The sequence below is a fragment of the Bipolaris victoriae genome (genome assembly GCF_000527765.1).
Source record: "Bipolaris victoriae FI3 unplaced genomic scaffold scaffold_210, whole genome shotgun sequence".
Lineage (NCBI taxonomy): Eukaryota > Fungi > Ascomycota > Dothideomycetes > Pleosporales > Pleosporaceae > Bipolaris > Bipolaris victoriae.
The window spans coordinates 1-14,950 of record NW_014575182.1 but is presented as its reverse complement, the minus strand read 5'-3'; the positions used below and the strand labels follow the sequence as shown (position 1 = coordinate 14,950).

The 14,950-nt window shown below is 45.5% G+C and overlaps 7 protein-coding genes across 7 annotated transcripts; 5 read left to right on the top strand and 2 right to left on the bottom strand.

Moving 5' to 3' along the window:
• Window positions 1–849: 849 nt before the first annotated feature.
• On the top strand, window positions 850–1,933 carry COCVIDRAFT_31932 (hypothetical protein; the record flags this gene model as incomplete). The annotated part of the gene is made up of 4 exons (XM_014694805.1): window positions 850–1,186; window positions 1,268–1,296; window positions 1,373–1,478; window positions 1,533–1,933. 4 exons carry the CDS (start codon window positions 850–852, stop codon window positions 1,931–1,933), a joined length of 873 nt encoding a protein of 290 aa, XP_014550291.1.
• A 702-nt stretch (window positions 1,934–2,635) lies between these two features.
• Window positions 2,636–3,570, top strand: COCVIDRAFT_31931 (hypothetical protein; the record flags this gene model as incomplete). The annotated part of the gene is made up of 2 exons (XM_014694804.1): window positions 2,636–2,870; window positions 2,921–3,570. The coding sequence occupies 2 exons, from the start codon at window positions 2,636–2,638 to the stop codon at window positions 3,568–3,570; spliced, it is 885 nt and encodes a 294-aa protein (XP_014550290.1).
• Window positions 3,571–3,916: 346 nt separating this feature from the next.
• On the top strand, window positions 3,917–5,540 carry COCVIDRAFT_21221 (hypothetical protein; the record flags this gene model as incomplete). The annotated part of the gene is made up of 2 exons (XM_014694803.1): window positions 3,917–4,384; window positions 4,446–5,540. The coding sequence occupies 2 exons, from the start codon at window positions 3,917–3,919 to the stop codon at window positions 5,538–5,540; spliced, it is 1,563 nt and encodes a 520-aa protein (XP_014550289.1).
• A 473-nt stretch (window positions 5,541–6,013) lies between these two features.
• Window positions 6,014–7,919, top strand: COCVIDRAFT_31929 (glycoside hydrolase family 29 protein; the record flags this gene model as incomplete). Its single annotated transcript, XM_014694802.1, has 2 exons — window positions 6,014–6,803; window positions 6,850–7,919. 2 exons carry the CDS (start codon window positions 6,014–6,016, stop codon window positions 7,917–7,919), a joined length of 1,860 nt encoding a protein of 619 aa, XP_014550288.1.
• A 178-nt stretch (window positions 7,920–8,097) lies between these two features.
• On the bottom strand, window positions 8,098–9,580 carry COCVIDRAFT_21219 (hypothetical protein; the record flags this gene model as incomplete). Its single annotated transcript, XM_014694801.1, has 4 exons — window positions 8,098–8,132; window positions 8,206–8,361; window positions 8,454–8,801; window positions 8,854–9,580. 4 exons carry the CDS (start codon window positions 9,578–9,580, stop codon window positions 8,098–8,100), a joined length of 1,266 nt encoding a protein of 421 aa, XP_014550287.1.
• A 360-nt stretch (window positions 9,581–9,940) lies between these two features.
• On the top strand, window positions 9,941–11,214 carry COCVIDRAFT_21218 (hypothetical protein; the record flags this gene model as incomplete). Its single annotated transcript, XM_014694800.1, has 4 exons — window positions 9,941–10,114; window positions 10,175–10,322; window positions 10,379–10,938; window positions 11,014–11,214. The coding sequence occupies 4 exons, from the start codon at window positions 9,941–9,943 to the stop codon at window positions 11,212–11,214; spliced, it is 1,083 nt and encodes a 360-aa protein (XP_014550286.1).
• An 850-nt stretch (window positions 11,215–12,064) lies between these two features.
• On the bottom strand, window positions 12,065–12,740 carry COCVIDRAFT_115857 (hypothetical protein; the record flags this gene model as incomplete). The annotated part of the gene is made up of 2 exons (XM_014694799.1): window positions 12,065–12,552; window positions 12,602–12,740. 2 exons carry the CDS (start codon window positions 12,738–12,740, stop codon window positions 12,065–12,067), a joined length of 627 nt encoding a protein of 208 aa, XP_014550285.1.
• Window positions 12,741–14,950: the final 2,210 nt, after the last annotated feature.

Here is a 14,950-nt window from a genome sequence, read left to right as displayed (position 1 = left end):
AAGAAGAGTCTTATAGAATCTTACCTAATTTTATACTTTAGTTATTATTTTTACTATTATAAAACTATACTTTAAGAAATATAAATATTTCTTCTATAATATCTTATATAGCTTTTTAAACTAGTATTAACTAATATCTCTACTAGATACTTAGTGATACTTCGACCTTTATCTATTAATAATATACTAATAGCCTTAACTATAAAATCTACTACTTTAAGTAATAGTTTCTATGAATAGTTAATGTAAGGCTAATAGTAAAATTTACCTTATATCTAGTTTTAGTAATTACTACTTAAGAGAGAGCTAGTATAGTAGCTTAACCTACTACTACGAAACTAGCTACTAGTTCTTAGTATCTAAACTGTTCTTACTAAACCTATTCTTATTAATACTTTATATAGAAGTAATAGAAAGATTTATAAGAGCTTAAATTTTAGTAACTAGTATTTTTTAAGCGGGTATTGCGGTAACACTACCAGCCACGGTAGTGCCTGGTACTATAGCGGCATTAGTGTCTGGTTATTGAAATCTAGGGATATCTCAACTAATGTACTCTGCGGGAGCAACAGTGACATATGCGATAGCCACGCTGTGTATAACAACTACTGTGTATGTGAGACTCTACTTGATTCTCGTTAAAGACTTTGATCTCATTAGTAAGCGCTAGTATAGGCCTCTAAGAGTTAGCCGTATGTACGCCAAAAGCAAACATTGAAACCTCTATGCAACGCAATGGACGCTAGCTGTGGCTGAAAAGCGGGGTTGAGATTGAAACACCAGAACGTCCACCCAGGCTCAACTGCTATCTCTACATATCTGTAACGGAATATTAAACTCTTCTGCAAGATGCCACCAAGCACCTGTCGCCAGAGTGTTAAAGGGAAGACTATCACCAGCGGAGCAAACGGGAAGAATACTGAAGACGAGAAGACGAAGAGATACGAGAAGCTGACAGCTGACATCGATGCAATATGGAAAGAAGTTAAAAAGGATGTAGAGGGATTTTCCAACCCTCCATCTGATCAGGAAGCAAAGAAGTGGAAGGCTGGGCGCGTCTTTGACAAATGGCAGGCGGGAAAGAACGGACAGAACCTGGGTCGAAGCGAGAAGGACGATGAATCGACAAGAAAGATTGTAGACCCAACACCAAAGATCCTAGAAATTATGGAAAATGTCACGCCTGGTATAGCCCCATAAAAAAGCAAAATGAATAAGAAATCCAGGGTCGCACTGACAAAAACTGTCCAATGCATCAACATATTAGGCAAGACCGTCGCCGGTGGTGTATCACAAGTAAGTGGCATTCTAACTTAGGGGACTCTTAGAAATCATAGAAGCATTGTCGATACGCCCGCTGATCTCCTTTTAGGCATTTGCTCCGGCGCCATTGTGCTTCGAGGCGATCAGCTTCTTCCTCCAATTTTGGCTTAATAACATTGAAATGCAGGAGATGCTCGAGGAGCTTTTATCCAAATGTAACGATTTCATTGGCCACCTCCACATCTAAAAAATTGAAAAGTCCGCAAAAGACGTCATTGAGCTACGGTATATCACCGCCAAACTCATCGGCAGCCTAGTGAGGGTCCTCCGCTTTAGTGTCGACATCGGGAAATCGAATAGAGGCATCTTGGGAAGGCTTGTGAAACATTCCTTCCTAGGTGACAATGAGATCGGTAAACTGTTCAGCGAGATGTCATCTCTAGTGGAGGAAGAGCATCGCGTGTTAGCCACATTGATGTACAGAGGCGTAAGAAACATTCAGCAGGTCATGACCCAGCAGCAGATTGCATCAGATGCTAAGGCATGGCGAATCGCAATCTCAAAGGCACTTGGTTTCACCGACGAGCCAAAGCAACTATGGATGGACAGACTGCAAGATATCAGACTCTCACTCATTCCCGACACGGGCCACTGGGCAACAAAGACCTAAGAGTTTCGAAGATGGGAGGCGTTGCCCACTGATTCAGCCTATACTGAAAGCAACTCACGACCTTTCCTAGTCATCGAAGGACTAGAAAATGCCGGGAAGTCTTACCTGATGGCGAACTATCTGGAAAGAGAGCGGCCAGATCACGCTATCGCATATTATTTCCACAAAGAGGGCTTCCACCGTCGAATGGAAGATATTCGAACATTGTCACTTTTCTCAAGATGTCTGATGTGGCAATGTACTACATCTTCAGGAGTACTGATGAAATCCATCGCTGAGAAGTGTCGGCAGATAGGTCATAATCCGTACATCTATGACATGTGGTGGCAATTCTTTCTTCAAGATATGAGGATTGACAAAATAAATCAGTGTTTCTACATCCTGGTGGATGGTGTACAGAAAGGGGTGAAGAAAATAGTATCGGTCTTGAAAAAGCTCGTAGACAGCCACCCTGACAAATTCCGCATTCTTGTTACACCACGGAGTTCCGAAGTTTTCAAGATGTTGCCAGGCGAATTATGTTCTCACATCGACCTTCCTCACCTCGCCCAAAACAAATGCAATAAAGACATTGACGTATATATTAAGCATCGTCTGAGCAACATACCTGTGTTTCATGGGTCAATATACCCTGGAACGAAAAATTTGAGAGAAAAGATCGCGAAGAAAGTCAGGAACGCAATGAATGGTGATTGTGCGTAGATGGATATTGTCTCTGAAAAACTTCACTCAAAACATCACCTGGAAGATATCGACCTCATTCTGGAGGAAATGAAAAAGGATCATAAGTACCAGATCAGAGAAGAGATCGAGGAGCTGAATAGGACTCTTTCGTGGAAGGAGATCAAGGAGATTAATGAGATTATTCTTTGGGTGATGACGTCTCAGGTCGAACTCACCCTAGCCGACATGAGCGCAGTGCTTGCTTGCGGCTCCTGTCCTGAGTCTTTGAGGCCTTTACATCTTCGACTAAATCCGCTTTGCAAGCGAATGAATCAGACCAGATTCAATTCAGACTTAACGAAATCAAACACCAGATTCTCAAATCCAAATCGTCCTATAGCAGGAGTGCAACGGGGTCAACTGGCTCAGTGCAACCGGTCGAAGCGGAAATAGAATTGGTGTATCAATTCTTAAAGAACGTCTCTCCAAAGAGAGATGATTACGACAAGAAGGCGCTTGACCGCGTCCTGTGGAGTCATCGCTTGAATGACATGAAGGCTACCATCAGCTATGACAAGGAGAATGCTCATTTGAAGATAGCACTGACGTGTCTCCAAGTGTTCGCAAGAAAATGCGATGAATATACGGAACAGCTACTCCCGTATGCTAGGACCTATCTTCTCCACCCCTTGAGCAGAGCCAAACCGGGGAAGGTCAACATCATGCTGAAAGCTGAACTTGGAAAGTCACTAGTTAAGCTGTTCCAAGACCCGCTTTGCATCGATAAAATGTTCTGTTCGAAGATGGAACATATGGGTCATACTACTTGGCTCGAAACTGAGGATATATGGCTGCGGAAAAATTGCGAGTGTTGGCTCTACACGGACGAGGGGGTTAAGGAAGTGCTCAAGTGGTTCTCGGATTCGGACACAACAAGTGCCGTTTCCAAACAAAGACAAAGACTGAATCAATGACCTGATTGACAAGAAAAACAAGAATCGTCGTCATGAGATCCTTCTGCAAGGCGTAGCGGAGAGGTTGGCAACTCACCTATTTCTGGGCGAAGCCTACACGACCAGAGAACAGCAAACAGAAGTCTATTCTTTAAGTGGTTTTTTCTCACGGGTTGGTCTAGAAAACAAGATCTGGAGGAGACCAAGGGCTAACTATTGCAGGTTGATGACCAGGTAGATTCTCAACGGTACTCAAAGGACTACAAGTGGATGACTTGGGAAACTTCCGCCGCATCGAGAAGTGGGCCACAGAGTCGGCCAACGTAGGCAGCAAAGCGACAAGACATCGTGGCATTGGAAGATCCAGATGGCTACAACTATATTCGCCATTTGTGGACACGACGATGATGCGATCAAAGCAGCTAAAAATCATATCGAAGAATCACAGCATCTCGACCGAAATCTTTGGGAAGGCAGTTTCCTGGCTTACCAAACTGTTGCTGAACAGCTGTGCTTGGATGGGTCCTACTCTGAAGCTCAAAAGATCCTGGAAAAGGCCACAGAAGGAGTGCTTCCATTCGATGCAGGGCCAAGGAAATCAAAGTCAGATCTATCACTTGCAGCTATAGCTCTATTAGATCTGGGTGACCTTAATTGGAAAGGAGATGGCCATGGGCATCATCAACGTGATCGCGCGAGGAAAAAGTACAACGAAAGCCTCAGCTTTGATACTACTCGTTATGAGCGGTACATCGATGTCTTACAATGTTATCGGAAAACGGGAATTCATTCCTGCATTATTGATTTTTTTGGGGGCGCTTACCAAGAGGAGGGAGTTTGACAAAACCTATCTAAAGCGCCTTGTCTATCATTTTCTCACAAAAGACTAGTTTCAGAATTCTTTGCTCTCAGACACAAAACTACGCAACTGGGCCGAGGTAGTTGACAGAACCTTTGCAAAGGCAATCGAGACCGCAGAAGGATCCCAAATGGAACAATTCCACATCATGAAGACATATGGTGACATCCTGTATCGGTGTGGGGATAAGAGAAGAGAAGACGATATCGTTAGGCAATGGGTGATAGCTTTGAAGCATGGACAGCCGCTGGCTTCGTCTACTGCTGCCATTGGGTGGCCCGATATGTTCTCCATTATCGATCCCCTCGCTTACATCTACCTGAAACGAGCGGAGAAGGCACTTAGAGAAACTAAGAGGGCGGGTAAGGCAGGTAGCATGGCAACGACGAAGGTGAGAACGAAATTTGACACTGCAACACAGCATTTGGATCTTATCAAGGGGTTGAAGCAAAAGACTGATATCTGGATGAACACCGATGTGACGTGTTGCTCGGTGCGTTATTACAAGATCGCACAGAAGCCCCAAGAGGCTAGTTCCACGGTATCGAAGGTAGTGGCTGTTTTGATAGGCATATTGTCGGATAACGATGAGTCAAATGACTGGTTTGCATACCTGCAGCTGGGGAGGATAATGGAAGCATTGCAGGACAAAAAGAATTCCAATGAAGCGTGGAAAAGGGTCGAGAAGATGACGCCGTTCACGGCCAACGTATCCCCTTGGTTTCTTTGCGATGAATGCAAGCAGAGCATTCATCTTCCTGAGGGGCTATACGTATGCATGGAATCCTTCCAGCTGAGGTTCTTCCACAGCGGGTGTTACGGTGACTTGGAAAAAGACAAATCCCAGACAAGAAGTATAGGATTACACAAGGTCGCAGTCATCTTACCTAACGCAAATGGTACGGGCTGTACCATCAACGCGAAGCAAAAGGAAGAAAACAAGATGTCTTTGAGTCTTTGGAAGGCCAAAATCCAAGCGAAACACATACTTCCAGAGGATCACGTTGACATGTCGAGTACATGTTCGACGCCTGTTGTTCCTGCATGGCCAGAGATCCCCACACCTATATCCCCAGTGGATAAATGTACCCGCCCATCATTTCAAAGGCGACTCAAATCAGATACGGAGTAGTAGCCGACGGAGCCCAGTGAGTTAAGAAGGTGACTCTGACTAGTCTCTTCGCAATTTAGAGTTTCCCTATTCTAGGTAAGGCGAATAGTAAACAGGTACAAGTATTGGAAAGGAGTAGGTGTCTTAGGTTAAACAATGTCTAATACATATGGTACCTAAGTCTTTACCCTGCAATATGTCGGAGATCAATCCGGATACGATGCACGCTACGGCTAATTTCCAAAATACGAGGCACGCGTGACCATCCCGTGTAGAAATGCGGGGAACATTTCAAAACACCTACCTAAGAAAGCAGATATGAGATGAACCCAGCGGGGTCGGCTATATTGAATCGAAGATGCCTTAGCCTGGTAGCCGAAGGGATCTACAAAACTACAAGCATGTGATGAAGGTAAAATGTACAAGTAAGGAGCGGTTGAAGGGATTATACAAGAGGCCATTGAAGAATTGTCATACACACGATCGAGACCAAAATGTCGCACTACCTTCCCATTCGTCATTTTGGAATTATCGTATCTCTTCTTCCCCATCTAAGCGTCTTCGCTGTTCCGTCAGAATACGATGCAGCCCCTCGGTTGGAAAAGCGAGCCACCCCTTCAAGCATCGGTATTGACGCCGCTACGCTAACTTCCAAATGGTTTGAGGGTTCAGATAAAGTTCAGATCATCGAAATGATCCTCACCAACCATGACACCGCAGAATCTTTCACCAAAGCCGAGGACCTCACCATCACGGCATCTTCTTCATATTTTGATCTCGTAAAGCCGGCCAGAATTACACGCCTTATAGCTGGACAACAGGTTGTCGCGCAAATCGGCATCAAGAACAAGGAAGGATTTGCGCCTGGGGATTCATGCTCAGGAACTATAACTGCCAACTGGGTTGGCGGAAGGACAACTTCCAAGAACATCACTGGGTCTTGCGGTTTCGGCGACTATACTGCAACTAAAGCCAGCCTAAACAAGCATTGGACTCCTGACTGGTATAACAATGCTAAGTTTGGCATCTTTATTCACTGGGGTGTCTATTCTGTTCCGGCATTTGGCAATGTGGGCGATAAGGAAGATTACGCCGAATGGTATTGGATGCGCATGACACAGCCAAACTACAAGTCTCAGACGTACCAGCATCATAGGGACACCTACGGCGAGAATTTCAACTACGATGATTTTATTCCCTCCTTCACTGGAGACAAGTTCAATGCGAAGGAGTGGGTAGATCTAATGGCAGAGGCTGGAGCAAGGTATATCGTTCCCGTGACAAGTAAGTTGATACTGAAAGAAGACAAAGCAGAACTGATAATCCCAAGAACACCATGAAGGCTTTGCAATATTCGATGTGCCCAAGTCGACCAGTTTACGGTCTTCTGTGCAACTAGGACCTAAGCGTGATTTCCTAGCAGAACTCATGAATGCAGCCAAAACATATCATCCTGATATTAGACGCGGAACCTACTTCTCGATGCCTGAGTGGTTCAATCCAGACTACTCAAAGTATGCCACTGATTGCTGTGGTGGCTTTCCTGGTGGACCTCCAAAAAACCCTTACACTGGTGTTGAGGTACCCTATACAGGGCATGTACCTGTAGCCGACTACGTAACAGACCTGCAGCTGCCCCAGATGGAAACACTTGCCTACGACTCACGGTATGAAACGGAGATAATGTGGTGTGATATTGGAGGTGCCAACAATGCCACCATCATGCTATCCAGATGGCTGAACTGGGCTCGGGACCAGGGCCGCCAAGTTACGTACAACAACCGCTGCGGGTACGGCTCCACGGACCATGGTGACGCTAGTGGTGGCGACTTCACAACGCCCGAATACGTCACAAACGGCAACACAGTTGTGAGTAAGTGGGAGACGAACCGTGGTATGGATCCGTTCTCGTTTGGATACAACAAGGACACGCCTGATACTGGATACCTTACTGGAGTCGACATTATCAAGACACTTGTCGACGTTATATCCAAGAATGGCAATTTTCTACTTGATATTGGCCCAATGGCGAACGGCACGATCCCGCTGATTATGCAGAAAGGGCTGAAGGATGCGGGGAAGTGGATCAAGGAACGTAGCGAATCTATCTACGATACGCGCTTCTGGCAGACTACAAGTGGAAAGGGAAGTTTTCGATACACTATTAGTGACTCTGCGTTTTACATTCACGTGCTAGACAAGCCGAGCTTGACGCTTCTAATCCCTGATGCAATCCCATTTTTGAATGGTGATAGTGTACAGGTTCTAGGTGGTGGAATGTCAGGCACTAAAGTACCAGCCACGAAGAATGAGAATGGAACAGTAGTCCTTCAACTAGACGATGCAATCATATCGTCAGATAGATATGTTTGGACGTTTAAGGTTATCTATAAATCCTAAGCGTGAATGAGAACTAAGCTTTCTTCTCCTGCAATTAGCTATAATTTTGAATAGAGGGACCCCATTTGTTTACATATTGGTGTGACGGAAAGTTCTATTCATGGGATAGATTAACCAAAATGATGTCATTTATCTTAAGCTAAGGTATATGAAAAAATCTTTTAATACCGTGCGACATTTACTCCCTCTTAGTCGCTTTCCAGAATTGAGTAACTAAATACTGTTAGTAACTTGGACAACATTTTTATAGAGCAAGACTTGAATAGTGAGAATAAGAAACTCTTACCATAAGTAAATTTGAGTAGAGAGTCTGGCTGCTCACCGTAAGCACTATGGATACTCTTCCTCGACGAAATGTCAACATCAAATCCAAGGAGGTCTGCTAACTTGAGTACTTCTTCTGCAGACAGATGGAGCTCCGAGAAGGAGTGCCATTTTAGCGCTGTTTAAACATTAGCTCAAGTTTAATTAGAAGAGGAGAGTGTATGAAAAGAGGGTGGTTTGTTCTTGCTAGAGGTTGCGACTATTACGTACGTCCAAGGTTGATCCATACTCCACCAGGTTTTAGGAGGCGATGGATGTTGCTCAAGAAGTCAATCACATTATCTGACATGTCTATGAAGAACAAAGTGACAATGGCGTCGAACTGAGCGTCTTCGGGAAACACGTCTAGAAAGTCGCCCTCGACAAGCTTGACGGCCTGGTTTGGCATGTGGTCCGGCACTGTTATAGCAGAGTAGCGCGACGAAGGGTTGGGCTGATGCGCCCATGTAGTAACAAAGGGCTGCAAAGTGTACTGATTCAGCGAGGTGGTATAGTTTGTCAACACGTGATAGACCAATATAGAGCCGTAGTCCATATCGTTAGCCGTGACGTCGTAACCTGCACCCACGTAAGCCCATTTGTATAGACTTCAGACACAAAGTCCACGTACCTAGATCTGCAATATCACTTGCTAGCCGGCCCATACCACTCCCAGGCACAAGCACCTTTTTTCCCATGCTCTTGACACCAAAATGCTCCTCAAGCCCTGCCATGATGGGCGGAAATACGACCTGCCTCTCTTGTATACCAAGGGAACTCCAGTCTCGCATAAGGTGTCCAAAGGCTAGATTGACAAGTCCAAAATCGGCCTCTTCATTATCCTCTAAGTCTTGCATACCAGTATCGTAAAGTTGTCTTCCCACCTGTGCGACGTATTCGGCAAATTGAGCGTTCACCATGATTCCCTTGTTGGCTTTGTCAAAATGCATAGGATAGCCAAGCTTGCTGCTGATCAACTTCTGTGTTGGGCTCTGCTTGGCATGTTGCGCATGCCTTCGCTGGATGATATTTTTTGCGAGGAATGAGTACTGCTCGAAGGAATTGATGCAGTTTGCCAATCCATCAGGAAGGACAGGGTATTCCGGTTTTATGCCTTGGGTAGCAAGCACTGTGTTAGTGGAGTTGGGGGAAGACTCAAAAACGTGTGCAGATTCTGGATCACAAGAGCCTACAAGTGGGTAGCCAAGTGCAGTACGAAGGTCTTGGGCGCACTCGGAGAGTGAGGGGAAGACAGGTGTGATATTGCTTGAGCACGATTCGGCATACGCGAAGTAGGTGGGTAAAATCCCGAATACAAAGAGAGGGATGAAGCGGGCAAGAGAAACCAAGGTCATCATTGCTTTGGTTAGTCGCTAGATGAGGGTAAGTAGGAGGTGCGTGTTTTTCCAATTGCAAGTTGGCTTTAAGCGTCACGTCCTTCTTAACTATTCGTGTTGCTCCTACGGATATCTGTTGCAAAACTTTGTACATATCGACCATGCATAGACGTGTTTGAACCTTGCTAGTATCACCAGTGCAGCCCTGTTAAAAGGGCCTATCTTTCCTTACCCAAGTTGCAGTCACATGGCAATCTAGCTTCTTGGACTAGGATATAAGCAGGTATTTAAGTTCTTGCTTGTACAGCGATGAAGACAGCTTCTTGATTTCTCTATGCACGATTCCTTCACTTTTACTACCCAAACTAAGTACATAGGGCAATGACTCGGTTGATGTTATTGGTCGGCATCCTTGCTATTCTTGCTAGCTTTCAAGTCTTGTATGCACAGGAGATGACTGCATCGCGAGCGCAGAAATGTCGCAATTCAGTGATACGTAAGGAGTGGCGGACACTAGCGGATAGCGAAAAGAGCGAGTGGTTGGGAGCTGTCAAGGTGCGTCTTTGCTCGACTAAGTTGCCTGTGCTGCTAACATGGGTTACTATTTCACTGTAGTGCCTAGCAGGAATACGGCACCAACGGTTATCCTTGACGCCGGTGCAGACGATACTAGATGGAAAGAGGAGCCTGTACGATGACTTTTCTTACTCGCATGCATTAGCAGCGTACAGTGCGCATGATAACGCCTATTTCTTGCCATGGCGTGCGTTGCATTGTCTACATTTCGTGCTAGGCGAAGGAATGCTGATGAGAGGACAGATCGCTGGTTCGTTCACCTGTTCGACACATCGATGCGAGAAACTTGCCGATATACAGGGCCGACGCCATACTGGGATTGGACTCGTGATCATGCAGACCTCTTCAACTCGCCCGTGTTTGACGCATCGCCCGAACATGGTTTGGGCGGGACGGGAATCTGCCAATCTTCGTTTTCGGGCGAGGCGGATTGTACCGTCGCGACGGGCGCTTTGGCCTCGTCGCTAGGCAACTTTGAGCTTGCGTGGCCTGTTGCTCATGGCCTGCGCAGAAATCTGACCCTCTTCACTGGCTGGTTCCCACACGAGAAGCCTCTAAACACGACGCTTACACCAGGCTTTATCCGCGATGCGACTGAGAAGACCACGGGTGACTTTTTTGCCTTCCAGCAGGAATTGACAGAAAGCCACAACGCCGTTCACAACTTCGTTGGAGCCGACTTGGCGGGAGTCTGCCCAAACTCAATGCCGTCAGACGACTGCAATGGTATGACACAAGCTTTCACGCCTAATGACCCTCTGTTTTGGCTGCACCATGCACAGCTTGACCGGCTGTGGGATAAGGTAAGCCTCCGAACCATATTCTATCGGATCATTTCGCACCTCCATGATGCAACCTTACTGACACCAATGCTGCAGTGGCAACATCACCACCCATTAAACTTCGCCGCCTTTTCGGGAAGGTTCCTGGACGCACAAGACCCTCAGGGCCCACACCATGATCCCGAAGCCGACGTAGACCATCACATGCTCTTTGACATTCACAGTGTGCCAATGACACCGGCCATGTTGCTTGATATCGAGGCTTGGCCGTTGTGTTACCAATATGTTGACGAGTAACAAATATCAGACAAGTATACCCAGGCCGCCATATTTGACCGGCTGCATGGTTATCCATCTTTGTACGTATCTGTTACTACGGCGCTTAACGCGTCAGCTGCGACACGCTTTCAACAAAGGTATATCCTGAGACCCGACGTGCGATTGCTCTTCAATGGTTCTGGCATCTAGAATAAAATAGCAAAGGGTGATTTGGGCCAATCAATCTGCCAATGAAATTGATCATTCCCAACTCTGCTAGCATTGTTTTGTTAGAGAAGCAAAGCCCAACATCTAGGGCTGCAAGTCCAGCTCCTCCTTCTGTACTATCTTGAGTTAGATTGCAACCATGAACACCACCAGGTTGGCCACTATGGATATCCCCGCTATCAGCAAAACCATATCTTTGTGCATGTACGTTCAGCAACAACAACAACAGTCTGGCTTGTTGTGCAGCACTATCCGCCCTGAACTTAGTACAAGGCGGCCCATGCGCATGGGGCGTCTTCTTTTCTCCCAAGCCCTAAGCTATATACGGGTGGTACCTCTTTGTCAAGACTTCACTGCATTCTTTATCCTAATCCCAGCATACCAAACCGCATAACATATGCATTCCTCTAAACGATCACATTTATACATAGCCACATTACCCGATTTCGGCAGCTTGGGGTGTGGCCTGCCATTCTTTTCTGAGATGATCAATCTGAGACGCTATACGGCGAACAGATATGTAAAAACATGTCAGGTCATAGATACGCAGGAAAGAATACTAAGAAGTGTGCAGCATCTAGTTAATTGAGATGATTGATATCAAGATTGTGCTATATCGCCATGGATCATGTTCAAACCATTCCATGGTATAGTAACTTTTTCAATGAGACGACTCTTTCGACCTTCGATGCATATCGGGCGTCCACTTTTCGTATTCTTTTGCCATCCAATCGTAAACTTGTTTCCAATCCCGGCACGTATGGTCGGTTCTTATACCTGTGGCAACTTTGTCTCCGTTCGCTAACAACCTGCTGGTACCGCCTGGTTCAAGGGTTGTGTCAGCGGCACAGAGAATGCTCTCCCGTAGGTAGTGGAAGCAATGTTCTGTGTGGTCAGATCCATCGTCTCCATTGAGCAGCACCGCGCGTAGACGGTTAAGGCAGTGTATCTGGTGCCACATTGATACATCGAATGGATAATATTCTTCCCCAAGGAAAACATAGCCTGAGCCAGGAGGACGAAGTGCATTCCATTCATCCCACGATGCATTTCCGTCCAGCCTGTAGTGGACTGGGTCGTCGTGGAAGTGATTCTGGATGGTGCCGACATTGATGGGGAGCTCGCGAGGTCGATCGCCTTCCAGGTAGGCTACAACATGTCAGTTCAAACTCGATATCAATGCCCAAATCTTTCGTACTATATTGCTGCGTTCCTCGCGTCAAGATGCGAAGGGAGTAAATGAGAGCGCCTGAATTCAGAACGAGGCCTACGCTCAGTACTGCAATAAGGCAGCCCAATACGCCACGATGTTGGGATGCCGAATATAGGGAGACCATCTTGGTTCTCTAAGAGGGCACTGTGGAAGAATCGGAAGAATTTTGGACCTATATACGCAGCAAAGAGGTAGGAGCAAGTCTAGATATCTGTAAAATGTCTTCACAGCTAATCCCAAAGAATAGGCTGTTATTCCCATTCCAGATAAGTTACTAGATCGCACTTAGTAGTAAAAGCTCCAAGGACACATGATTTGAAAAGCTTCTTCCACTCCGTAGATTCCTGCTCAAGAGATAATAAGCACTATTGTGTAGGTAACCAATAGGATAATTCATAGACGCCACTGTACTAAAGCGGAAACTAGAGAACTACTTCCCCGTGTTTAAGAAACTTTCCTTGTACAACAATCCGCTCACAGACTACGATAGAGGTGATTATACCGGCCCTTTTACCATAGTAATAGGACGTAGGCACCATGTGGGCCGCTAGTAGGAGTGATACACAATAGGATAGAGAGTGGGTGTTACCTGCTGAGCGAAAAATGTGAGACACCAAAATCGGTCATACTTTGCATAGTCTACAGCATGAATCATCTTCACCTTATAATCTTTTCACGTCGGAGCATTTCTTGAATAGATCATACACTTGAGAAGAAAACTAATCATGATATTATGGTACAATCATAAAGTTGTACAGTTACTAGCGTTCTGAGTGTCGTCGATTTTGATCAGGTTTTAGCTAGGTAGTAGCACGTGTAGAGTGTCGCATTTTTTGTTCACCGAGTGAGTGTTATACTGCACATAGCTTGGCTTCTATCAAGGTTGCTAAAAAAAAATTACTCCATATTTCCCTAATCACCATTTTAGCGTCTCTAGCTCCAGAACTTCTGCTGGTAGCCATAGTATAGATCGCAACCTAGCAGGTCGCAAGTAGCTAGTCTAAGCTTAAATCGAAATTCCGTTTGCATGACTGAATCGTACATTGCTCCGGACACACCTGCATCGGGATTAGACTTTACATAGGGATTAGACTTTACATCGGGATTAGACTTTACATCGGGACTAAACTTTACATCAGGCGAGTCCATTTTCCTTTCGGGAACCGAGGTACAGAGAGTTGACGAAGCAATAGATTTTCTGTGATGAAAACTTAATTATACGTCCCATGTTCCCCGGTTACCACTTTTGTGACTCGGGTTCCGAAAGAGAAAATGAGAGATGGATGGATATAGCATTGTCACCAAATGGTACTGGCCGAATAGCCACTGGGGGTACATTCTCCAATGACAAACTCTTGTGCATATGCTTTAGGTATATCACCGACCCTAATCCTATTACAGAAAATACATTGTCGCACTTCATCAAACGATTGATTGAGAAGGAAGCTCTGATGGATTTGCCGTTCACCCGTGTATCCATTGAACGAAGGCAGTCTGAAGAGGTCTTTTGGGGATGCTGATATTGCTTCTTCAGCAGATCTAGTGTACAGTCGCAAGTCACTTCACAGGCAATCTGACCTCATAATCAATGAACCACAACTCGCTCTGCGAGTTTACATGTGATACTCATTTCTCCAGCTTTGAATATTTCTGCCATTGTCAAGAATGCCTCAAAAAATACCTAGAACTTCTCCTGGAAAAACTGTGATACCTCCCAGGAATGAGTACAATAGTTGAAATCACAAGGAAAAGGTCGGGCTTACATTTCGGAAATGAACAGGCTAATAGGACTTTCACTGCTGACGAGGTCGTCGCGACGTGATAGAATCCTATCAGTGACTATAGCAAGCCCATGTCTATTATGCGAAGATGCCTTCTAGTTACACAATGACGGCGGTAGATGCAGTAGTAAGGTAAAGCTACCGGACTCCGATGACTTAGGTTCGGGCCGAGCAATATGAACTTACGTAGTATGCAGATGTTGTTGTGCTGATAGAAAGGGTATAAATATCAAAGGGACGGCCACGAAGTACAAGATCATCATCAAGCCGAATCCTCCCAACAGCTCTTCACAGAACTCTCCTAACAGCTTTTCAATCAATCTGTCTAAATTTCATATACTTTCCAATAACAAAGACGTCTTTGTCAACTCCTTAAATTCATAAAAATGAAGTACGTCGTCGCTATAATTGGCCTCATGAGTCTTGGAATCAACGCCATTCCTTTGCAAGGCGACGCAGGCCATGCCATGGAACTGGCTGAACGTGGCGAAATGTACGCAAAACGCCACCAGTACAGCCCTTCCGATAGTGAGAACACTAAGGAGAAGCGCCA